The sequence below is a fragment of the Phalacrocorax carbo genome, chromosome 4 (genome assembly GCF_963921805.1).
Source record: "Phalacrocorax carbo chromosome 4, bPhaCar2.1, whole genome shotgun sequence".
Taxonomy (NCBI): Eukaryota; Metazoa; Chordata; class Aves; order Suliformes; family Phalacrocoracidae; genus Phalacrocorax; species Phalacrocorax carbo.
In genome coordinates this window covers 43717460-43745112 of record NC_087516.1, presented here as the reverse complement: position 1 = coordinate 43745112, position 27653 = coordinate 43717460, and the positions used below count along the sequence as shown (strand labels likewise).

The window sequence follows — 27653 nt, the reverse complement described above, 5'->3', positions numbered from 1 at the left end:
GTTTGAATAATTTTTCCAGTAATTTTCACTTCATTTGGAGTTCTGTAGCTTTTCAAATGCTTACTACTCTGTTAATTGCTAAAGAAAACCAAAAAGGCTAAGCAATGTTAAGTACATCTTCTTTTGTGTCTGTTACTCTATGTTGTTCCAAAACCCTTCTAAAAGTGAAAAATATAATTAATTTTGAAGAAAGTTAAAGGTTCAGAAAAATGACAAAGACATTAGAGCCAATATATATTTATTATAACCTTCCATAAAACATAGTAAATGGAACAGGCTCTTTAAAGCAAGAAAATGGTCCATTGCTACTTGATACGCATACATTTAAATTCCACTATGACTAGGAGGAGACAAAGAGACACATTTAATGAAAATAAAAACCAAGGTCCCATGGTTTAGTGCACTGGGATGTGATGATGTCTGGTTTAAATGCACATGTAAAAAAAATGGTGCATCAGAATTAACAGAAAATAGCAGTGGAAGAAAAGATAGATACCAGGCATTTAGGTTAGATTTGTGGTTTTGTTTGGTGTTGGGGTATCTTTGTGGTGGTGTTGCTGTTGGTTTGTTTTGTTTTAAAGATACCATTGTGTAGCTACATATTTTATCCTACAGGATACATTTAGGAAAATTATCCCTGTTAAGGACCTAAACTTACTGTCTCCTATGCCACACCAGTGACAGGGAGAAAGAGAGAAACTGCTTACTGAAAAAAAAAGTATAATCATCCCAATTCATATCTCTACAGCAAAATAAGAAATGTCTTTGTTGTTACATTTTCTTCCATTTCTTCACATATCTGGAGTGCCCACCTTGTGTACAAGGAGAATTTAGGTGGCCATGTCCCACCGCTGGGACACAGTTAGGAATGTTCCAAGGAAAACGGAATGACACGCCTAGGGCGGGATGTAAGGCTGTCAGAGACAGAAGAACAGAAATGCACCACTAAACTTCTTCCTAACAAGTGCTTACATGCATTTTTCCATACCATCTCCTACACTGGCACACCCTTTGGGGTCTTCTTTCAGAGAATTATCACTGTAATATTTAAATGTTTTCACTGGGCCAAGACCTGAGCCAGAGTTCTTGTTTGCTCTTTGCCACTTTCCATATCATCTTCTTTAATCCCATTCTCATCACAGATTGTCTGCTACTAACTCTCAAAATTTGTCCCCTAGGTTGACAGAATCTTGCTTCATGCCCACTTTCCTTAACCACTCTCTCTCTTCCTTTATAAAAAGGTTCTTTTCCATGAATAAAAAAAAAACAACCCACAAAACAAAAACAAATAGAACAACCCCGAAACAACAAACAAAAGCCTGCAAAGATCATAAAAATCCTCTTCTCCCACCTACCTACCTCTCCAGTTAATACCCTCTTTATCCTCCACCCCACTGAAACCATGCTCTCTGATCAGCTTCTGCTTGGTAAATCTGAGACACTCTTCTCTTTTGATCCCCTTCTTGCAACCGAGACAGCTCATCACTATCTTCTCCATTGTTTTCTCAGGTGTCTTAATGTTTCAAACAGCTACGCAAACTTAAGAACATTATTTATTGTCTCTCAATGCTCCAGATGCATTTTTCTATTGGTTTCTTTTCAGAACTGTTTTCTGCTCCCCAACATCACCCCACAAGCATAACTATGCCAGTGGCAGCTCCTGTGTTCAGCCCCTGTGCGTTTCTGCCTGCACATGATGTTGATACATTCTACTGGAAAAGAATTGTTGCGCAAAAATTATTCTGATTATTTTAGCTGTAATTCTAGTTACAACATTTTGAATACTACATTCAGAAAATTAACTACTGCTAGTTAAAGCCACCATTCAGAGCAAGACTGTTCTTTAATCCCCAGATAAGTATGGATGTTTCTAAGAAAACCTAGCAGGTTAAGAAATCTGAATCTTTAACTGTCTTCTCAACTTCACTTTAAGTAATTTGATTTTTCGTGTTTCACTGGCTGTCCTGTTTGACATTTAACATTCCAATTTAGATTTTCACGAACAGGTTCTGAATCTGAGTTCTTTCTACATTCATTATTTTGTATCAGTACACTGTTGCTGTGATATGACAGACATTTAATAAACTCTGACACTTGTTTCACTTTCCCCTATTTGTCCTATTCTTTAATTAGTTTGTCCTTCCAGCCTAGATTGTTTCTAATCTAGAGGAAACTTAATACTGTTTTAAAAAACAATGTAAAGGCATTACATAGATGAAGGCTTAAGAAAATGTTTTCCAGTCCATAAAGTAGTGGGGTTTTTATTGATATTGAAATATTAAAGTTTATGCAAAATTTAATGAAAAAACAATATATAGTTTTATATTAAACAAACAGTACTCTGGAAACAAGAAGAGGGAACCAAATTCAATTCCTGTTAATATAAATGTCTTCCTAGTCTGAGAAATACTGAGCTGCTCAGAATTTCAAAATATTGAAGTTTCTGTAAAGTAATTTTTCATCTAAGCTACCATCTCCATTTTCTACAGCTTTAGCAGCTACTTATTTTGAATGCAGTTGATAAAAAGAGATCAGATTATATATAATTTTGAATTTTTAGTACATCACCCTATTTGGAAAACTGGATTAAATAAATTGAGTCACTCTTCTGACTCTTCTCTGCCCTTTTTTGAATACTACCTCCGATAGGTTTAAAGGTTCCAGAGAAGATTTCAGGCATTACTGGCAAAACCCACTGATGGAGGAAGCTGGAAAACGAGACAATCTCATTTCCCAATTTTTTATTATTAGCCCTTTTTAAGCATTTAAACAATAAACAAGGAGTTTCCACTATTTATGTAAAGATCAGTTTATCCTGAAAGTATGCTCCACGGATCAATCAATCAAGATACATTTTATCTCACTGACTACTGATCAGTCTCACTCAAGAAAGGTTTGTTTGAGGTTTTTTGTTTGGGTTTGGGGTTTGGGTTTTTTTTTTTGGCAGAGGGAGAGGGTGGGACAGGAGGAGGGCTGGTCATGGCTTGTTGGGGATTTCTTTTTCATTTGCCAGCAACTTTGTGGTTTTTGGCCAACGTACCTCACCACAAGCCCTTCACTGTAACAGTCCAACGTAGGTTTGGTCTGTAGAAGGCTTTCAAGTTACCCACTTGGACAGGGTGAATTTGGCTGGGTCTTGCTTGGGAACTGGATAGAGACATGAACCTTAATTTTGGGAGGCCCCTTTTGACAAAACCCATTTTTATTAAAAAAACCCAAATTGAAAGTATCCTACTTTCTGGTGCTGGCAGAACACCTGGAAGAAGCTGCTTCTTCCAGCTGCAGAAGTATGGACCAGAATGCTGTCAAATAATTTATTTCAGAGAGATTCCATTATTTTACTACTAAGGACAGCAGGCAATGATTTAACTTTATTTTTGGCTATGTTTCAACTAACAGTTAAGTCTACAGCAGATTGCTTAATAACAATTCAGATAAAACAAAAGGCACAGTGGATTAGCCCAATTTAAAAAGTAAGACAGCGAATTAGCTTTATAATAAGTGAATAAGACAGTAATACAATGAATCAGGTTTGTGAAAATTACTTTCATTTACTATTACAAAAAAGATAGACCAGTTGTTTCAACATTCTGATCTCTCATGATCCCTCACAAGATAACGATCTGGAGTAATTTGAATAAAATAATCCTAGAATACTTATGGTCTTAACACAATCTTTTCTGAAGTAGAAAGTAACTGTCAACATCTCAGGCATGTGTCCTGAAAACTCACAATGAGCTAATCAATAAATTTAAATCCATTTAACTTTTATAATAGGACACATGTAAAATAACATCAGAGATTAAAAATGTTGTTACTTATTTTTTATGCTTCCTCCAAACAAGCTGTCTGATACCAAACATACTGCTAAGAGATACAGATTATTAAGTAAAAGTCTTAAAAACATTTGAAAAAAATAAAAGCAGCAATGATTTTAAAAATAAAAATGTTAAATATGGGATGCCCTGAGACTAAAAATCTAGGAATTTAGGTTAATGTAAAATTATAAACACAATTTGGATAGAGAAATCAACCAGTACCAAACTCCTCCCCTCCACATATACTGCGATTTTATCCACAGGCTCAATTTCACCCTTCTAATGAGAAAGGAATAATAATTTTGAAGACTGAAGAAAGCCATTGAGTATTTTAAAAAATCTAAATCCACATACCTATCTATCTGTAAAGTATATCAAGAATTCATATCCTTCTTTCTGACTGTTTGCTTTTCTCTACTTTTTCCTTCTTAGCCCAAGAAGCTAGCTTAGACCCATTGTTTTTTAAAACATGATTTTTATTGCTATTTATACCCATAGGGACGTCATCAATCACATGAAGTTTTCATAGGTAGAAGAAAAAATTTTTGATAAAAAATTCACTGTCAATATGAAATCAACTTGAGCAAATTGTTGCTAACAATAAAACTGATCTAGGACTTACTGCCTAAGTGATTCTTGAATAAACTCATGGAGCAATGGGCATATTCTAAAGATTAATTTATTTCTGCAGTGTTTTCCTTTCAAAATACTCAAAACATTGCTCATATATCTTTTTTAAGGTTAGATTTTGTTATAGCAGGACTACTTGTCGACCGTGTTCAACCTGAGAGAAAACTTCAGCTTACTCTACCAAATATCAGAGCTGTAAACAAAATATGCAAAAAAACACTCAAAAGACAATTCATCTCATATGTGACCACATATTTTTTCCTAGTGGCCACTTTTCAGAAGGCCCACTTATAATACAGTACAATATGGGAGAATTGTTCCAACAGAAGCACTGAAGCCTGAGCATCATCATCTCATCCACAATTACAGGGGCTTTACTGTACGCATGCAGGAGAGCAGTGAGTTGCATCCCTGAATAAAATAATGGCAGGAGGTGGGTTGCTGCCACAAAACACAACACCTGACCTGCACTCCATGTCCTTTTTATACTCCTATTAATCCCAGGAAAGTTGAAGCTAGGAAAAGGCTGCAAAAGCCATTCTGGCAGCAGTGACTGCTTTCTCCCTGGAGAATGGACAGTGTGCCAAATATATAGGGGTACCAAAGCCCTGTGCTACAGCACTTCTTGAGAATTCCCAGAGTTAAAAGCAATAACACACTTTCTAAGTGCCAAAGTTTAGAGAAATGCAGAAGGTAAAACTAGACTAATGAAGTGTTAAACACATGCAGTATTATTTAAAGGCTATTAACTAAAATTTGTTTATAACACCACCCTGGTAAGGAAATGGCAGGATCTGTTTATACTGAATTTCTACTCACGTAATGATTAATGTTCACTTTGATTACTCAACATTTCAGCATGCAACATTTTCTTTTCAAAATTCTTGTAATGCTAATAATGTATATCTTACACCTGCTACTCTTCCTTTACACGGACTGCATGTGACTAACCGTGGGCTGAGAACACAATAAACCTAACCTGGCCTGCTAAAATGAATGGGTAACAAAACATCCTTACCTGACTCAGAATAAGCTCAATTTAACCTTTCTTTCTACATTGTCCACCCATTATATAAGCTTGGGTTTTTTCCAAAGCAAAAAACATGTATGAAATAACTATAATTACATAATTATATACAGACATTTGCATGGGCTTGGCCTGAAAAGGGAGGGCATACTCCCAAAGCACCATACATCCAATAACAGGCAGCTGCCTGGCTGTGTTCTACAATACTATTACTATTTACTGACTTGTCTTCATAAAATATATTATGCAATTTGCCAGTCATTGACAAATGCACTCTAAGTACAAGGAAATTGCTACATAAAATCCTACTGAAGCTCAATGAAACAATGAAACTAAACTTTGCCTGGAGAAAAGGAACACAAATATTCATCTTTACGTCAATTTTTAAAACAACTGCTCCTGAAATAACCTTGCAAGGACCTCTGTTTTGATGGAGCTGGACCATGGAATACGAAATCATAACATTATAGAGAAGAAACACAAAGAAATATTTATAGGCAAATACAGATCTTCTGCGGTCATTAACTTTTTTTAGCATTTTGCTCACATAAACTTAGATTTGAAATCTACCATTATGAGGTAGTGGCAGACAAAAGGAAACCCCTCTCAGAGGATTTCAGAACTTCAGAAAGCTCTCTGATGCTACATTACTTCTGCATTATATGCTCGTAAGGGACACAGAGGTTGGATAATACGCACTATTGCACTGACTGCAGCTCTGATAATGCCCTGGAATGGAAGCTGAGTGTATCTAATCCACTCATTTCTCATCAAGCTGTTTGAGAAGCATACCCTCACCTTTAACAGATGAACTGACATAAAAATATCTACACCTATAGACTTCTGTACATCTACTTCAGACCAAACCATGAGAGGCTGTAAGGGTCACTCTGCCTATAGCGCTATTCAGAATACCGCATTCCTGTATGATAATACACGAAATAAGCAGTGAGGTTAGAACTGGCTGTGATGTTTATATTACATTAGGAAGAATGTAGGGAGAGATTGTAATGGATAAAGTATACAGTATTAAAAAAAAAAATGCTCATTCAGTACTACCTACATCAAATGATCTACCTTGTCTACTTTAATTAATAAATCACAGATGCTACCATCTGTTTTATATTTATGTGCAGGCTGGGCTTGGGGCTTAAAGCCTGAACCTTCACATGGCACAGCAAAAGAAATGCTAAATGACAGTATCATCTAATGTGTAGTAAGATGCAAGCACATTACAAGTTCTTGATAAAACATACACAGGAGATTACTGTGAATGACAATAAGAATATTTTCAAATACCTAAATTAAAACTTTTAACTCATATCATCACTGGAAAGGAAATATTTTTCTGCTAAGTCAGAGTTCAGAATTTATGTGTAGGGCCTCAGATATCCTGGTGTAGAGTCAGATTTTTTTTTCAATGGAAAATTAATATTCTTGACCAGTTCCCTATAACGAAATATTAAATTTGTAAAAAGAAATAAAATAATTCTAACATAAGATTTAGGATTACATAAGAATTGTCAAGGTTGAGGAAGCACTAGTTATATTCTGATGTTTTTATTTTATCAAGAAGAAAATTTAGTGTTCCATGCAATAACCAATTGCTCCTGGAAACTAAGCATTTTTTGTAGAATTCAGACATAGTTTGTGGTTGTAGAAGAAAAAGAATTGAAAATTCACTACAGCAAATACTAACTCTAGACTGTTTAAATACTGGGAAATATCCTAAAAAAAATTTGCTTAAAATGCTATATGGAATTTTTTCCTTTGTAAGTAATGAACACAGAGCTTCTGCATCTCCATCAATTTAATCTAGAACAATCAGCATTACTTTTACTACTGTATTACTCTGAAGCACTGCATATCATCTGCTATTAAAAACATTTTGTTAGTGGAAGGACATGGTGTCTGACAGAATACTGTAGCTCCTCTTGCACTTCTGAATTGCATGTTGTTTCTGACAAAAATGGGTCAATCAAGAGCATGTTTGTTTCTCCTAAAGAGGATTTAGTTGTTAATATTGGCCAAACATTCTTCTACTTAAAGTTTTAAGCAAGGATGTTAAACAATTTGATTTGTTTTCATCATTATGAAGTCCCTCCATCTCCCATGTTTCACCTGAGCACTGTACTAATGCAGTCCCATGGTTTCTGGACTTCAGCGTGACCAGCACGACATCTTTTCTCCAAAAAAGACTGGGTAAACAGACAGTAAAATTTTTTAGCTACTCTTCTATTTCCAAATAAGTATGACAGAAAAAGACAGGACGGTTCAGGAATACAGAAGGAAGATTTGATTAGGGTCTTAAAGTATGTAAAATTCTGTTGCAAGGAAAGATATGCAACAATTATTTACATTATTACATCTTTTATCTGGGTATGTTACACCTATGCCTAGGTGCTTGGGGAATGTGAAGCATTCCCTCGATGGTCAGCTGAAAAACTGACTTAACATGTTTGTCCTACCCTAAACTGGGGACACAGAACACTTTTTTCCTTACTCAAAACCTTGCCTTGGTGTTTGTCATAGATACACTTAACCTGGAGCTCTGTTATATTGTGGAGCACTCCTATGCTGTGCTTCTTTGGGTACTACTGTTTCATGCTGCTTCGGATTTGCTACCGTTTTGCTTTTCTGTCATACAATATACTAGAATTGCTGTAGGTTGCAGTTTGTAATGTATATATATTTTAGTCAAAACAAAAAAAATGTTGATTTGTGTTACAATATAGTATTTTGTTTTCCAAGAGCTGGAATTTACGGGAACAATGAAAGAATAATTTAGTTCTTTATTTAATTCTTACCTGAGAAGAATATGTGTGACCATCTGATCCACAAACAGGATTGGTATAAACTACTGGACACTGCTTGCAGTTTGATGAAATGGGACCACCCCTCCACTGTTTATGGCCTAAACCAGCCTCTTTCATACTGTAAGTAAACAAAAAGTATGTAATTCTGATAAGCAGTAATAAAAACAGAACATATTCAGGGTATTTTAATGAGCCTTTACAAACAGTAAGCCATACATAATTTCAGCATGAAGTTTCCTTCTAAGTAAAGAGCTGCAACAGCAGTCTTTGGTATATTCTTGCTCACCTTCATGCATTACTCACTGTAGTGATACTTGATACCTGCATATTATTTCACCTTCTAAGACATCTTAGTTGAAAAAGATTATTAAGATGCTGCTTTGGTGACTGTTACATTTATTGATCCATGAAAGATGTCTGACTTGTGTACTACTTACTTTTTTTGTTGCTATTAAATAGTATGAAATGAGCTGTTGTATTATTACCCATGTTTAAGAAGAAAACATTTAAGTATTACAAAACAATATCATAAATACTTCTGTAGAAACAGGTAGATGGTCCTTCAGAGTGCTGTTTGCCCCACTTTGTCCACTGCCTTTCACAGCTTATATTTTGTGAAATTCAGACTTTAGCCCCCAATGTAAATTTCAAATAATAAAAATAAAAAATAACAACAAACAAACCAAAAAACCCAAAACGTAAGCCACTGGACTACAGAATTGATCTGCATAAGCATGTATGTGTAAGCTTATACAAACAGGTAGATACAGCTAGATGAATCATTTTAACCCAGAAAAAAAGCTACACTGGGTCAGACTAAAAGACTAAAATAAGTTACTGATGCTTCCTGAGAACACCCTTTCCTAGCCTTCAGTAATTTGTGGCATATGGCCATCCTCAGACAAACATGTTTTCTCTTTGCAGCTTTGTATTAATTTTTATTTCATTAATTCTTCCAATTGCTTTTCGCAACTATGAAAGCATTTAACAGCCACTGTATCCTGAAACAGCTGTTTTGTGAGCTGCCTGATTCACAAACTGACCTACAATATGCTTTATCTATTAATGGCTTCCATATAAATAAGAAAATAGAATGATAATGCATTATTTTATATTGTGTTTTCTGCTTGGAATCTTAATGAGGAACCTAAAAATGATTATGCTTAGAATACAGCAACGACTATTAGGACACACTCAAGCAGTAAATGTTCAAACTTATAAAAAACTCAAATAAAATCTTTAATGGAGCAGAACTCTTTCAACTTGATTCACCTACAGATAAATCAAGAATTATTTTGCTAATTAGTCATGAATCACTGTTTGAGAAGAACTTGTCTGGAGTAATGAAAATAAATGAAACAATGATCCTCTGGTTTTATGATGTGCAGAGTAAAAGACTAAAAGCACACACCTAACAGTAAACTGGTGATGATCAAATCCAAAACCCCATTTCTCAGCTATGCTTATGTTTTTATACTATTCATAGTTTTGGCTGTAAGTATAGTCTTTAAGAAGAAAAAAAAAATCATGTAACTTATAGAAGTTTAAGATTATGTTTTGTGGCTAAATTTTGAACTGCACAGCCTTTTTACAGTATAAACAGGGACCTGAAATGTACACAGAGATTAGCAGTTACTGCTGAAAAAGCCAGTGAATAGCTTAAATTACATGAAGCTTAATGAGTGGTAAAATATCTGTACAGGAATTTTTTATGTCCATCAGGAAGTATTAAAAAAGGAAATAATTCAAACATACCACCCTAATTAATAATAAATAACAATCTTTTCTGCGGAGTTGCATCATTTGAAGACTAAATACAAACCATTTCATTTCTTTTAAAGAAAGGCAAAGCTGAACTGTATCTTTGCTTATACATAATATATAGTAATAATCTGACTATTGCTGCTCCCCTCACTCTACTGAAGAGTTTTCTAATCATCCACATGAGCTCCACCATAATTAGATTGTTCAGACAGCTGCACCTTTCTCGTACTTCTTGTTACTTTTATAGCTCACAGTTTTCCAGAAGTGCTCCAGTAGCCTGAGGTTACTGACAGGACCAGAGTTCCAGCTATCAACCTGATTAAATTTCTGTTTGTCAGAGATACAGTAACTTTAAAATGCTGCATAAATCAATTGCAAAAGTTATAGACATCGTCAGAGAGAACCCCGCTGATATCGGCAAAAAAACAGAAACTGGAAGCAGGATTTGAGACACACACAGGGGCTGCTGGGTGTAGGTGCTTAAAACATATTGAAGAAAGAAATAATGGTGATTACAGGGTTTTAGCATATCCGCGCCCTTGTATGTGCCCTCAATGAAGTTTAAAGACAAGCTGGTGGGGGGTGGGGGTAGTAGTGGTGAGAGAATAGCCCTTTTCTAGCCCTAAACCAGATAAGTAAAATCATCTAAAGGAAGGAAAAGAGAATTGTGTCAGGAAGGACCACAACAGGGTCCTAGAACAAGCTTAGGACGCAGAAATTGCAGGTCTGTGACAACCAGTGGAGAGGTAGGAAGCAACTGGAAAATATTTTATGTAGTCTGATAGATTACCTTCTCTCAGCTAAGTTCTGCTTTGTTAGGCTTTTAAATGCAGGCTGTCTCAGGGTACTCAATTTTGGGTGAAAAGAGTCAAGTTTCCTCTTATACACAGAACACCACCCAAGACCTTCAGCAAGTCACTCAGAATCTTGGTTTCTATGTAACTAATAATAACTGTCTATATAACAGAAATAATTGTAGTTTCCAAACTTGGAATGGAAGGTATAATGATAAATAAATTACAAATAATTACACTTGTAAGGTATCAATCCAGAGATACTTGGTCATGGAAATGCTTCGGATGGACACCTCTTCACAAGCTTTAGTACAATGATACAGAAACTAGATTCTGTATTATCATAGCTACCAAACAGCTTTTTCTGGTTGTCAGTCACTGAGATGACAGGCAAATATGAAAAGTCAATTAAAAGCATTTTTAATACACGTTATGGTATATATGTGCATTTCATAAAATATATTAATAATGCCTTTTACTTACATACTCAGTCATTTCCTTTCACCATTATTTAATTGCATTACATTTGTTCCTGTTGACTATTTCTGTTACCAGGTGTTGTGTTTACTCTTTTTACAGCTAGGCAATAAGCATACAAACTATTGGCATGGAGATAACTGAGAAACTACTGCAATGACATAAATCATCTTAATTCAAGATCATTGGTGTATGTCCACGATGTCATGCAATAAGATACAGAAAGACTGCTTAACTACAGTATATATAATTTGTTATCATTTACCTGAGATGGGCAGATAAAGCAGTGTTTTTTACATTTTAAAATATTAAAGAAGAAATAGTAAACAAGAAAATCAGTTACTTCAGTATAAGAAATTACCTTTTTCACATCTTTGTATTTATTATTTTTGATCCAATATGCAAGAAGAAAATCCAGATCACTGCAACTTGCAGTTACCAAAACTCTGCCATTTAATCTTGTGATTCCACTGCAATCGCTACTAATGTTCTTGCACTTGTTAGTATTTTGCCACAATAAATACATGATGCCACGTAAAAGTCAACCTCATCCACTGACAAATTTTATACTTCTAAATTTCCTGAAAAGGGCTTTGGGATCTGTCTAGTAATAGAATAACTGTTACTCAATACATGAGCTCTGCCTTATCTGACATTGTTGACAACTAACATGTAAAATTAAATATATGGGTTTAATTTACCAGCAACACTTGTGATTGCATTAATTTGCATTCACCAAATTGTGCATATGCTTTTAGATTGCATATGCAACTGCATGCCTAGAAACATAATTAGCCAATCTGCCCAATTACTTTAGCCTATGTACCTGTTTGCATACATAAACTTACCTTCCTGTATACACAGTGATCGCGCCTGCAAATACTTTGAGAATGCTTAATGTAACCCACTGAAAATTTAGCTGCAAGCAACTCTTTGGCAACATGACTTATTTAATGACATCTATAAAACATGAGTGCCCATTTCACTTCAAAAAAATTATTATTTTATAGGTAGATTTGAGAATCTTCAAATACAGGTCTTCAAATACAGACTGACAGAAACAAATCTGAGTTACTGAAAATCTCATCTCTCAAAGAACTCCTGAAACTCTTCTCCATCAACTACATTCACATTTTTATAGATTTTAGAATTATTCTAATTTATAGACTGCCTGATTATATTTTGCCATAGCCTTTGGGGACACAATCAGGCTGTGTCAGATTACTATAATCAGAAAAAGCACTTGTACTGCAAAATCTAATTTGCTTTCATCAGAGTTGACTGAATTTCCTTCAACGTTCCCTTTTAATGTGGAAGCATCCTGGAAGAAAACTATAGCTATCAATATATTGTTGAGATGTTTCTTTCAAATGTCAAAGAAACCATGACATTATTGCCAGTCTCTATGTGTGTATGTCTATATTATTTTGACTTGTTTCATTATTTTGCACTATTCTGTCTTAAGAAACTAATAAGAATTGAATAAATTTGTGACAGATAAAGCAAAGATTAATGAAGTTAATATGGGAAAATACAATACATTTTAGCAACTTTAACAGTGTTGGCAAGATATCTGTATTTATTGACAGACCATCATAATGTTTAGCAGGTGCATATGAGATTATATAAATTCAGTTATTATTTTTCCCCAGCATCTTCACACAAGACATGGGATTAGAAATTTATGGACGATCTATCATTTCTGTCAGGATCACTAAGGATACATACTCATTAGTATTTCAGAATTTAGAAGAATATTTCTTTCCATTCATGTAAAAAGAAAATGTTACTCCCTCATTTATACCAGAGAATGAAAATAAGTAGGTATCCTTTCACCTACGTGTATTAAAAAGATAAGTTTACAATTTAAGGTAGTTTCTTGCCTTGTTGTCATACAGCTCCATTTTTTTCAGCAACATTCTGCCTACTTTTGCAAAGCAAAAAAACCAGTATTTTATTCTGAATGTAAATTATAATACTATTCTAATTGCTTATATAATAAACTAAAATCTAAAGAAAACAGCGCTATATTTTTAAAAAGAAAAAAGTTTTAAGCAATGCTGCTGCTGAAATTTCCTGGAATAAAATTTGCTTTATTTTGATTAAGTTAGCTAGTATAGCATTTTAATGAGACAGAAAGGCAAAGAATGCACAGCAACATAGAAGCGAGTTCTCTCATCATTTAACTTATCTGGAGTTGCCTGAGAGGTGAATGGGAGCCTAATATATGAACAGCTGAATGCAGTGCTCACACCAACCTTCTTTTCCATTAGGTTGGCAAATGATACAGGCATTTCAAGGAGTAATTACTTAGAAATGACTATGTAAATCACCAAGGGAGGGAGGTGGTGAAGATTTGAGATGTTAGAGTATAAAATTGTCTATTACAGATATCAATACTGTATGATTTTTTTTAAAAAAAGGTTATCAACACAAAATAGGCTGAAGGGTTTTCTTAGGACCTCTCAAATTGCTACACTTGTAATCTACCTAGTTAGGCATTGAGTAGCACATAATTTTCTAACCCGCTTGAAATATAACTTACAAAGAAGGAACAAAATTTAAAAAGCTTGAGTCAATTATTACATGTTATCATAATTTTCTGATCAGAACTGCTATATGGTTGGTCACATCTTTAGGAGTGTGCTGGTTTTGGCCGAGAAGGGGTTAATTCTCCTCACTGTGAGGGTCGGCTACCTTTCCAGCTTCCCGCGCTCTGCCGCGTGGCGGGGGGGGGGCTGGGCGAGGCGGGGCCATGGTGGGGGCAGCTGACCCCGACTGGCCAATGGCAGGTTCATTCCATACCATGTGACACCATGACCAGTATATGAAGGGGGGGAGGTTGCGGCTCGGGAGTGGCGTGGCAGCGGGTCAGCGGGCGGCTGCGTCGCGCGCGGTTTGTTTCAGCGGTTAATTCCCTTCCCCCCTCCCCCGGGGCTTTGCGCCTCTCGTTGTTCTCCTTTACGTTGCATTTCTGTTGTTGTTTCTTTTAATTTTGATTATTAAACTGCTCTTATCCCAACCCACGAGCGTTACCCTTCTGATTCTCTCCCCCATCTACCAGTGGAGGAGTGAGCGAGCAACTGCGTGAGGCTGAGCTGCTGGCTAAACCATGACATGGAGACATACAGCTACAAAAAAAATTATAAAGAAAATCTAAATTACCTAAATGAAGGGGGGGAAAAAAGGAGATTTAGAGTATATAATTGGCAGATAATGCAGATATTGGGCAAATAAAGGGAAAGAAAACCTGGCACTGAAACTTAGAATAATAAAAAAAAAGTAATCAAAGATATTTTACCAGGGCCCCTAAATTCCAGATGGTAGTCAATTATGTATATGTGGAATTAAAAAAGCTAGTCCATGGTAAAAGAACTATTGAAATCTGTAGGAAAAGTTGACCTCTGTAGAAAAGGTTCCAAATATTCTTTCCAGATTGTAAGAGACAGTAGCTCTGTTCAGCTCAACGTCTCAGAGTCACCCCTCCCAGCTGTAGCTACTCCTTAAAAATTTCTCATTAAAAACCTTTGTTTTAGTAAAAGATCAAACACAGAAAAAGGATGTTCAAGTATTGTCAATGGCAATAGAGACAACGGCAGAATATAGACTTGTTAAAGGACTGAGAAGATGCTGTACTTGAAAAGATAGCAAGAACTGATTTCATCAATACCTATAAATATCTAAAGGGTGGGTGTCAGGACAGTGGGGCTGGACTCTTTTTTCAATAGTGCCCAACGACAGGCCAAGGGGCAATGGGCACAAGTTGGCACACAGGGAGTTCCACCTCAATATGAGAAAAACCTTCTTCCCTGTGAGGGTGCCAGAGCAGTGGCACAGGCTGCCCAGGGAGGTTGCGGAGTCTCCTTCCCCGGAGACATTCAAACCCTTTCTGGACGTGTTCCTGTGCCCCCCCTGCTCTAGGTTTGCCTCCTCAAGCAGGGGGGTTGGACAAGATGATCTCCAGGGGTCCCTTCCACTCCCTACCATTCTGTGGTCCTGTGATTCTCTGAACTGCATCAGAATCCTTCTCTCTCCCCTATATATCTATAAAGTCCCTTCCTTCCCAGCTGATACTATTCCTAACCATTCTAGGAAATTTAGTAGAATCTAGATGGCAAAAATGAACACATTCTTCACTCTCCTCCTGTCTCTCACTTCTGCTTCCAGCACAGACTCCAGACTACCAAGATAGCACTATCTGGAGTCACAGTTCTGGAGAGCATGATTTGTCCATTATTATCTAACACATTATCTAACACAGGCATTTATATACATCAAAGTCAGAAAAACAATAAATTTACACTGAAGTTGAGCATTATTTATTGATATGCCTGCTGCATTCCTATGAAATGATCTGACATAGTTCCATGCATTTCCTATGTATTTAACTAGAAATGGTCACATACACATACCTGAAGCAGACTTTGCTTGGCAAATACTGGAGGTGCAGAAAGCATTCATGCATAACACAGACTTTATTTTCTGTCACAGAAAATTCTGTCACTGCGCTGAAACTTTTCTAAGGATAGAGATGTAAGTAGACCCTTAACAAGAATCTGTAATAACTCCATTACATTCTCTGTTTAAACTAGCAGATCCATAATGTTACTTAAATAAAAGTGAGACACATGAGCACAAGCAATATCTAAATTATGATACTATTAAATAGATGAGTATTTACTATTTTCAACACTTCACACTGAACACAATGAACAAATATTTTGTTTGTTTGTACAAACTGGTATAAAGTATTGTTGAAGGTAGGAACGAAACTGCATCTTCCCAATGAGTATCCGTATTATAGATGTTATATTTCAACATCAAAAATGTTGAATTCCTTGAAATCTGCATATGATCAAACTAGTGATACTGGAAACATCCTTCATCCTTATTTTTATGGCTTCAGAATACATACTCACTGAACTACTTAGTGGATAATCAGGTCAAGGACAGCACAGTCCAGGGGGGGTTGTTTATTTAATAAGAAAGCCACAGATTTAAGTAATTTTCTGTACAACTTTTGTGAACTTTTTGAGAACTTATTGCCTTTTATTCCTGCCTACTCCACAAATGACAGAAGTCCTGAGTCTGCGAAGCTGTCAAAATTTTAGATTCACCAACTAAGGGTGAGAGCTGAGCATAAACTATCTTCTCACTGTCTCTGAGAAGGAAATCTGGACATGCAGGTCAATGGAGCACCAAAGCACACTCCATCGCTTCATGAGTATCTGCAGTTCAGACCATCGGAATAAAGAATGGCACATATTTCATGGAGTTAATTAACAGCTAACTGCCTAGCTTTCCTCCTAAGAACTGAGGTTTTGCTATGGCATGGCTGAATAACTTTGGCACAAACTTCTGAGGAAACTACTGAGTTGTGAGGAAGAGCCATGAGCAATTATGTAGACTGGAACCATGCAATACAAGAAAGGTGAAACTGCAGACAGAACTAAGATTGTTGAGACAAGGTCAGTCACGGGTGGGAAGAAAACAAGCCACAGGTACAAAAAGTTATAAAATCGTAAAAGGAAAAAAAATGAGTCAGAAGTTTAAACAACACTGAGGATCATCCCATTTCAAGACGCAATGGAAGTCAACACTTGTTATACTTGACTGAACTGCCTGGGCAGCAAGGACTCATTGGGTATCTTGCAAGAGATGGAGAGCAACATCATATTTAGTCTCACAGCAAATCAGTCCTAGCTATATATTGTGTCTATTTGAAAATAATTAATTTTGTACTTTTAGGTAGCATGTATCCTCCTTACAGAGCCTTTGTGCACTGTAAAAACTGCTTCAGCAAAGTGCTCCAAAGAGGGAAGATTATAACTATAGGTTCAGAAGTAAAGAACACAGTGGAAGAAAAACTTGGATGAAGAAGGCAATTGCAGATGGCAGAGCAATTCACCTATCACAGGAATTCTGATTTGGCTCTTCAGCGTAGTTATTTCAGCCTCCAACATGAGATATGGCGAATTCTTCTATATTGTATAAAAAAAAGACCCTATTACCTCTAGAAGACAATTAACTATGTATTGGTTGATCTCTAGTATATTCATATATTTTTCAGTTCTTTTAATATTGGCAGTTTTGTTACACCTGTGATTTCTTTCAACAAAACAACAGGAAATTTCAGATTTTTATTTTCTTTGAATTTTTTTTACAGTAAAGGATGTAATTTCTCTAGAGGCTATTTTTTATGCAGGCATCCATTTAACAGCATGTGAATGTACAGGATGTGCAAATCACTGTGCCATCTAGGGGCCACACTGAGAAATCCTTGTCACCAACCATTACTTAACAACAATCACTACTTAATAGAGACATGCAATAAAAGGAGGTTAAAAAAGGATATATGCTGGAAGACAAGCTAATTCCTTCAAAACTAACATCATCAAATACAAACCTCATGTTTTATAATTTCTACAGTACAATGGTCAGTGAATTCTCATCGAGCAAAGTTAGATGCAACGCCTTTAATTTTTATCAGTTGTGTGTAGGTTAGGATTTAAAGATTGTAAATAAAATCCTGGTCCTGTTGAATTCAGCAAGAATACTCCTATCGAATTCCAGTGGGTGACAGTTTTGTTCTGTTGCATTAGGCTTCACATATCACAACTACAGTTCAGGATGCTATGTTTCCATAGCAACAAGACAATGATTCCTAAAGATTATAAAGGCCTTTGGGGCTAATTCAGCAGTATTAGATATAGACCTTGGATCACAGAACAACACAGAACTCTTCCACTGAATTCAACTGGTGTACCTGCATTAGCAAACAAGTACCACAGGATTACACCTATAGAGTGAAACACCTGGTGCTTAGAACCTAATACCCATGCTTCTGGGAGAGAGGGGAGCAATGTGTGTTTTTCTGTTTAGTTTTTTAACTTTGAACTCACTCTAGTGTGGCATGTTGGTACACATTAATAGGATCCTGGAGCACATCTCTTGGTTTTTTTATTTTTTCATGGAAATGAACCCATTGCATATACCCTGAGAGCCACTTCACCATTAAAACCAGAGCAAGGTAAGTGAGATAATCAGACTTTCACACAGGAGCACACTCCCAACTGAAGCAAAATACTAATGTAGGCATATGGGGGGGTTTGCTGCCTTGGTTCTAAGCTTCAGTTTTTTCTTCTCCACCTTCTTTTTTAAGCATACATTTTTGAGGAAGAAAAAAATTTTTCCAAAATATCATTACATTACTCTTTTTATTAGCTTCATTGCACCCCAAATCAATCAGTCCATAATATTAGTAAAAGAAAGAAGACCAGTGAAATTACCCCTATTCTTTCATAATTTTTTGTTTTCAATGAGTACAACAATTTATAAAGTTTGTGTCTGTGAATTACAGCATCACTGTCAGAACCCCCTTTCTTCTAAGGACTGAATTGCCCTCCCCACAACACAAGAAATGGCACCAGCTAATTTGTGCCAGCATGTCCTACACTCTCTTGTTCCCCACTTTTTCCCCAGGCTCCGTGGAGACTGCAGAAACATCCATGAATCTATAAAGGAAGAACTGGATGGCAGGCACTCAGAAACCTAAGACCCAAGGCACACATTCATCCATACTCAACACCGATTCCTATAGATGAAATATACAAACAGGGGCCTTCACTTCTGTTTCCTCCCTTTTCATTGTGAAAGGTATTTCTTTAGCAGGTTCCTAGGAGCAGATGCAGCCAAAAGGGCTACAGCAATGTAATAAAAAAAAACCAAAAAACAAACAAACAAAAAAAACCCACCAAAAGACAAAAAACAAAAACCATCACAACCACCATGGCACTGACACGTAAAATCAAACTGCAGGAATACGAACTGCTAAAGAATCATAGGCTCTGCAATATCCACACAGTTTAAGGCAAATTCTTTTTCAGACATCTTATCAACAATGCAGAATGCAATCTCTCTAACAGTTACGTGCTTGCCCTAAATTGTTAGTTCTGTGCAGAACAAAACTAAAACCAATACAGTGGTCTGGGTTGACAACTACTTTAGTAATCATGGTAAAAATCTGCTGGTTTAATGGAGATAAATTACCACAGCAGATAATAATTTCTGCCAAAATGCATCATAAAATGATACAGCAAAGCTGAGGCCAAAAGAAAGAGTTACTAATGATTCATATGATAGTAGGAACAACTATTAGAAGTTTTCAAGGATTACTGTTTTCAGAAACCATACAAAACATAAAAAAGACCCTTCTACATGAAAAAGAGTTTACCATAATCAAAGCTCTGCATACATTCAGTCTGCAAAGCAAAATGTCACTCAAGGCTGATTTTTTTTGTCTTTCTAATGCAACATCTTGAAGGGGAGCGTAGGGATATAAAGGTAGAGAAAATAAAATCAGGTGGGGAAAGAACAGTGAAGTTACACAAGAAGGTTCTTCAATTATTTTGAAATTATATGAAAACATATTCCTATTTAAATGATAAAGATCTTTCCTTTGTTGTATATTATTTTCACATAGTAGATGGTGAAAAATTACCTTGGCAAGATTGACTTCATAATTTTTATGCTTACCAACCCACCTTCTATTTTTCCTAATTCACGTTGTCTAGAAGAGATCTTCTACTTCATAAGAAATATTGACCTAAACAGGACTTCTTTCCTTTCTGTGAATATACACATTTTTACTCACCTGAACAGTCAGTGATACACTCAGAATCTCCTACCTTAGTTAAGTGCTTTTTTTTAAAAAAAATTGCTTTATTATTCTTTAGTCTGTAAAATTAAAAAAATTCCATTATATTCCTCACTAATAATCAATGGTTAAATCTTTCACAAGCACGGCAGAAACTGACAGTAATAAAGCTGAGCAGGTTTTAATAGCTCACAATTTTAACTGATTCCAGAACTGAAGCCTCAAATAATTCTATACATATTTTAGTTCATATAATGTATAGACAATATTAAAATATAGAATTGAGATTCATACACACACATATCCCACTTCGGTGAAGCAATAATGTATTATTTCAGAAAGATTTTCAATAGTGTATGTTAACTTATGAACTTATACTTCACCTTTTGATCACTTGCCAAGATATGCACATGTCTTTCATAAGTGATTTCTATGCTAATCTAAGGGGTTGAACTTGTCATAATGCAATGCTTTAATCTTTTCTATTAATCACCTTTTCTCAAAATTTTTTCATTTTATAAAGCTGAAAGAATTATTAAACAGCTCTCAAACCCATCATTTTCTATTTTGCAAAGACAGAACATTACATAATTTTGTGTCAGCCTTACAGAGTTTACCTCTTTGAATACAATATACAAAGCCATCATTTTGTGCTCCAAAAGAATGCAAAGAAATTCTTCAACTTGTTTTCCAAGACAGAGAACACAGAAGTGAAAATAATTTCCTTTTTCTTTTACACATTATTTAATAAAACAGAATACTTTTTTTTAAAGACAGAAACCAGTTCTCTTCAGTCAATGAAAATAATTTTTAAATCTATATATAATAACCAGAAGATTTTTCTCAAGTCTTACATTCTTACAGCTTGTTGAACAAGAATCTAAAAAGTTCCTAATAATATGCGATGCGCAATAATCAGATTTGGTTGGTGTCATTTAAATGTGGGTTCTATGTATCAGCATGTTTCACATTTACAAGACTGCAGGGTTGGGTATGAGTTTAATTTTTTAATGATTATGTATATTTTATTAAAAAAGAAGTCAAAGTTATTAATTCACAACCTGTTTTGCATAATATGGTTCTTTTTAATACCTGCATTTGATAGTCCTATTACAGATACAGTTCTCATCAGAAAGCATCTTAATGCCTATGATTCCTAAAAAAATGAGTGAAGAAAAAAGAAACATAAAAAATTAGAAAAGAACATAAATGAAACAAGCAAATAACTAATAATCACTTCTACAGCCCAAAGAAGACAAATAGTGACAATATTTTGATTAATGTTACCATTAGAATGGTGACTCTTACAAGATCTACTATTTTACATTGAGTATAATTACAGAACAGTTTTCACTAGAAAATAGATAATTTTACTATTGGTTCAAAACACTAGTTGCCACAAGAATCTTCTTTTGCCATTATAAAAGTAGATTGATATTGCACTCATCACATTCAGAACCCTACAGAGTGATTCACACACAGTCTGTCTTTCTCTTTGCCTTGTAACTGCAAGTTTCACTCTTGCTGCCCATGCTCCCAGCCCCTTCCCTCGCATGGGAACAGTCACAGTGTTCACTTGAAAATGAACACAGAGAACAAGGAAGAAGAGTCCATTTATAAGCATCTCAGTACTTAACATCTGAATGAAGGATTTCCATCTTCTCCCTTTAATATTATCATCATGCATGTCAGCTGTGTCAACCACTTGAATTTGAGAGCCAGCAGGCAGCCTCAAACTTACTTTCAAAACTTTATTCAACTCTTTAGGTAGGCTTATAGGTGGAATAGATCAGTTAATGATCAATTTCACCAGAACATGCTTTTTCTTCCCCTGAATAGTAAGTATAGAAGATAACTAAAGAAACATTACTTCTGGAAAGTGACTGATGTAATGTAGGAGTTAAAATAATGTACAGCTTGACCATTTAAACTTTTCATTCTTTCTGTACTTGCCAATTTTTTCCCCAAAACTCATCTGTTTGTTTACTTTTTTTAAGATCCATTTCATGTAGTAAACTAACCTCTTATCTACTGGGAGGCATACTCCTATTCATATGCCAATGTAAAATTACTTCAATTTGATGGCACATCCTCATGAACAGCATTTGTAACATTCTGGAAAACATATCACCCTTCCAGCAATGACATAACATAAATGTTGAAATGATGTAACTCCCTTCAGGAGGAAAAAAAAGAACAAAACAAAGCCAAACCACAACCCAAAACAACAACAACAAAAACCCAACAACCAAAAAAACCCTTTCATACTTTCTCATATACTCATAAAATGTATCTGATCAAATCTTCTTACACTCTAAAAATCCAGTAGTATCCTCTACTCATCTTCCTCCAAAGATTTTAGCACTGCTTGGCAGCTCTAATACCTCTAATACCTTCTCGGTTTTTATATGGGTCAAATAAAGGTGTTTTTTTTTTTAATCTCCCAGAAAAGTTACTTTTTTCTTTCCCAAGAGCACTTCTTTGGATTTGTGTCCACTGCTACCCTAAAGGCACATGTTTCAGAATCTGTTTCCTCTGTTCTGTAACTCAGAATACATAATACAGCTGTAAGATTCAGCTTTGTATTTAAATAAACAGTGACATGTAGTGATAAAATTTGTACAAGTTCTTCTGTGTGACTGAAGATTCCTTTTTTTCAGTTTTATGTGCAATACATATGAACTGTATATTCAGAAAAAGTTATTCTTAAGAGTCTTTTCCTACCAATTTTTATGGAATTGTTATTAACACAAATTAGTCTCTGTGGTTTTTTTTCCCCCACATACACCAATAATTGAAAAACTCTCAATTAACTTTCAAGTTGTTATGAATATTGATGTGCTTTTACCATATAATACATATTAAAACACTAATCATATCTCTAACTTAAGCTTAAAAATGAGATTGCATAGTCAGAGCAGGTAATATTTGGGACTGCCTACTGACTGCAGCATGATCTTGACCCACTTCATTTTAAGGTCATGGAATAAGGAAGAATTTAAGATCATCTTATTTCAACTGTGGTAAACTTCAGCTTTTTACAAAAAGAATTCTAAGTGTTGAGTGCTATACTTTACTCTGACAGAGTAGTCAGTGACAGAATAAAATAGTAAACACAAAACAGTAGTAAACACAAAACAGTTGTAAACACCTGAGGAAATAATGTTTTAGCCTTCTCTTAGGATTTCAATTTCACACTTATTAATTCTCTCAGACAAACATATTTGCCATTCTTATCTTTATAAGGTCAGCCCAATCAGTTTAAAAAACTCCAATTTCATTAAAACCAGCTTCACTTGTCAGCACTGGAAGAAGTCAAATGATTTCTGATATGACCCAGGACACTTACTGGTGAAGATATGTAAAGAAGTACAAGTCTCTACAAAATCAAACTGATGTTTTTCAGCCTCAAGTGGACTGGGGTAGGGAGAAGAGGAACAAGCAGATATTTTTCTTTCTATAAATGAGCAAAAACAGTGCAGGAATAGTGCCAATACGTGTCAGAATGGTTACGCAAACTTTCCTACAATGTTGTGATACCTAGGCAGACAAATGAGACAGCAATGTCATAAAGTTTAGTAAGATCACCTTTTGTTATTTTGAATAACATTGATAATCTCTCTATCCTCACTGTTTGTCAGGAATGTGAAATGTATGAAATAATATTGTCTCAGTCCTGTGATGCCTCTTCCCACACAGAAGCACTTGTAAGATCAAGGCTGCTGGCAGGGAAAATGAACATATATTTTCTATTTACAAGGGACTTCTATGAAACTGTCTTCACATCTTCTAATTTATATTCAGTAACTAATTTACCATTCCACTCATTTCCAAATTGTATATTTAAAAATGCCTCTTCAACTTTTGCAAGAGCTGAACTACAAGAGCTACAAAAACACAGAACACTTTTTTCCCACCTTCCTATTCATACAAATATTGTCAAATGCACTTTTTGTAAATAAGATTTAATAATCAATTCTTATTTTTGAACGTGATTATTTCTCGACTTGCTAAAGAAATTAAAATTGTTTTCTTGTATTTTTTACCCTTTCTTAAGGAAGGGTCTGTGTTGACACAACAACAGAGGCCTATGGTCCAATCAGCATTGGTGCTAAATTCATGCATATGTTATTGAACTTATTCTTACTACACAACTTTGTTGTGAAAGAACATCAATAGTACCAAAGATGTAAGAATTACCACCACAGTCAAGTGCAAAGCTTACCTCTCAATGAAAAAATGCTACCATTAGTTATAATTAAATAAATCACAGCACTGTATCATCACAAGGAGCTTGCTGACCACATTCAAGGAGTTTGGCTGACCATCCTCCTTTATGGTAGACCTTGCAGTCATTAATTTGTTGTAACCTTCAAAACACAGCTGGACACCTCTCAAACATATTTAGACTTGAGATATCGCTATGTAAATGTAAATCAGGTGTAAACAGCTGAATACAATATAAATCAGCACATCTGATGATAAAGAATGAGGCCCTTATAAATATTTTTATTATCTTGATTTCCATTTTACAGGGTTCTTTCCAGAAAAACTTCATTATGGACACAGATATTACTTTTTAAGTTTTTTCTATTTGCAAGGCTTTTCAGGAGGGTTTAGGGTCATTTGCAGTATTAAAAAAAAAACCAAAACAAACCCTATATGTCTTGTTTGGCAAAACCTACATAAGCAGGTACAATTATATGTTTCTTCTGAATCTGTTGTTATTCAGATGTGCTGTCCATATGGTATTTGAACTACATAAATACACACCTGCCTGAATGAAAGCTTAAACTGAATATACACTCAATTGTCAGCTGGACAAACAATCATATGGCAATATTTATTTTATATTTCATGATTAATGTATGCATGTCTCATATCATGCACAAAAACTTATTGATAAGTCTGGCAACATGCCCTGTTCAAAGCAAGTACATGGGGAAAAAAAAGGTTTGACGCTATTTAGAGATTTATTTACTTCATGTCAGACTAAACTGATTATCATTTCTACTATCATCATCTGCTTTATAACAAGAAAAAGCTTCACATAACACGTTAGGAAACTTGTATTTTGCAAAGTTGGAAAAAGGTACCCTTTGACTTTCTAATTTGGGTTCCTCTGTGAAATCATAACACACCTTTGCTACTTTTGGGAGCCTGTAAAAAAGTTTGTCTCCAAATATGTATTAAAATAGTAGCTGCACAGCCTTCTTAGTCTATTACAAATCCTCCATTGTAAACAAATGCATAAAATGTTCCTGTTGTCTTTCATGATAAGGTATGTTTTCTGACCTTCAGCTATTCTGTGGCTGTTTTCTGAATACTCTCTAACTCTCCATATTCCTACTGAATTATGGGCATTCAAATGGCACAGTATTGTGAGAACGTTCCACTAGAACAACTACAGATATTACAACTGCTCTCTATACATAATTGAAGATTACTTCAGTCATATCTATGCGTATGCTCTGAGGCTGCAAGATTGCACAAAGGACCTTGGGACATAATGTTCCAAACACCATCAGCATCCAGTCTATTTCCTGCTGTGTACTCACTGTAAAGTATGGAGGAACAGAAAGCACAACATTCGCATGTGCCTCCTAAACCACATTTCATCATCCAGGGCTGGAGGCTGACTACTGCATTCCCCCCCTCTCGAGTAATCATTAAAGTCATAGACAACTCAATGCTCTCTGTAGTACTTTAAGCACTATTCAGATTTTAACATGGTTATGCCTGTCCCATGATTCCTCACATTCTCCACTTGGGGGGAAAAATATGCACAGCTGCTTTCTCTCAAGTAGGAGCTCTAAAACACCCAGATACATGATTGCACTGGTGTAACAACTCTAAAAATTATTACTAGAGATTCTTACTAGTACTCCCAAATCCCTAAAACATTCCAATTCTGTATTTGACATGATCTTTTCAGATCCAAATGTCATACTATGGGTTTATTTAAGTTTGTCAACACTTTTAAATGTGGTGGTTTGTCACTCTAATATAGCATGCTTCTCATCATCGCAATTTCATGCATTTATACCTCAATGTATATCAATATAGAAGGATAGAATCATTTAGGAAAGAAAGACCTTTCAGATCACTGAGTCCAACCTAAAAACCTAGCACTGACAAGTCCACCGCTAAACCATGTTCCTAAGCACCACATTTACAGGTCCTTTAAATGTCTCCAGGGGTGATGACTCCACCACTTCCCTGGGCAGCCTGTTCCAATGCTTGGTAACCTTTTTGGTGAATAAATTTTTCCTAATATCCAATCTAAACCTTCCCTGGCACAACTGGAGGCCTTTTTCTCTTGTACTATTACTTGTAACTTGGAAGAAAAGACCAACACCCACCTCACGATAACCTCCTTTCGGTCAGTTGTAGAGATCAATAGGGTCTCCCCTTAGCCTCCTCTTTCCAGGCTAAACAATCCCAGTTCCCTCAGCTGCTCCTCATAAGACTTGTTCTCCAGACCCTTCACCAGCTTCATTGCCCTTCTCTGGACATGCTCCAGCAGCTCAATGTCCCTCTTGTAGTGAGGGGCCCAAAACTGAACACAATATTCAAGGCGCGGCCTCACCAGTGCCAAGTACAGGGGCATGATCACTTCCCTGCTCCTGCTGGCCACCCTATTCCTCATGCAAGCCAGGATGCTGCTGGCCTTCTTGGCCACCTGGGCACACTGCTGGCTCATGTTCCGCTGGCTGTCAGCCAACACCCCCAGGTCCTTTTCCTCCAGGCAGCTCTCCAGCCACTCCTCCCCAAGCCTGTAGCGTTGCATGGGGTTGTTGTGACCCAAGTGCAGGACCTCACACTTAGCTTTGTTGAAACTTGTACAGCTGGCCTTGGCCCATTGATCCAGCCTGTCCAGGTCTCTCTGTAGAGCCCTCCTACCCTCAAGCAGATCAACACTCCCACCCAGCTTGGTGTCACCTGCAAACTTACTGAGGGTGCACACAATGCCCTCATACAGATCATTAATAAAGGTATTAAACAGAACTGGTCCCAACACTGAGCCCTGGTGAACCCCGCTTGTGACTGGCCGCCAACTGGATTTAACTCCATTTACCACAACTCTCTGGGCTTGGCCATCCAGACAGTTTTTTACCCAGCAAAGAGTACACCCAATCCAAGCCATGAGTCGCCAGCTTCTCTAGGAGGATGCTGTGTGAAACAGTCTCAGAGGTTTTACTGAAGTCCAGGCAGACAACATCCAGAGCCTCTCCCTCATCTACTGAGTGGGGTCATAGAAGGAGATCAGGTTAGTCAAGCAGGACCTGCCTTTCATAAACCCATATGTATTGAGATATGGGTGCACATTTATTGCAAATCCACTTGAGTCTTGTGGTCTTGATTCGTTAGTGCAGTTGTCAGCAGAACTCACACTATGCCTGCTCATACACCTTAAAGTCACTGACTTAAAGTAAGCATAGCAAAAGTTGACTCTTTTCCATCGCATCCCAGGTTTAGCTGACAAAATCATGAGACTAGAGGGGAAAACAAATGAAAGCAAATACAGTATGGTTGATATTAATGGATGCAGCTTGTACAAGCTTTCTCTTTCTGTTCCCTTGCCAGAAACTACCAAAAAAATTCCTCAGTTGCCTTTTCCCGCCCACTCCCCATAAAGCTTATATTTTAATATATTTTAATAATTGTTCA

At 36.1% G+C, this 27653-nt stretch overlaps 1 protein-coding gene across 1 annotated transcript in view; it reads right to left on the bottom strand.

Annotated features, from left to right (window-relative positions):
- Positions 1-27653, bottom strand: part of SPOCK3 (SPARC (osteonectin), cwcv and kazal like domains proteoglycan 3) — a 229735-nt gene that overhangs the window by 71515 nt on the left and 130567 nt on the right. The window contains exon 5 of the mRNA XM_064449758.1: positions 8283-8409. Coding sequence (XP_064305828.1) covers positions 8283-8409 — 127 coding nt within the window. The remainder of the gene's footprint in view (positions 1-8282; positions 8410-27653) is intronic.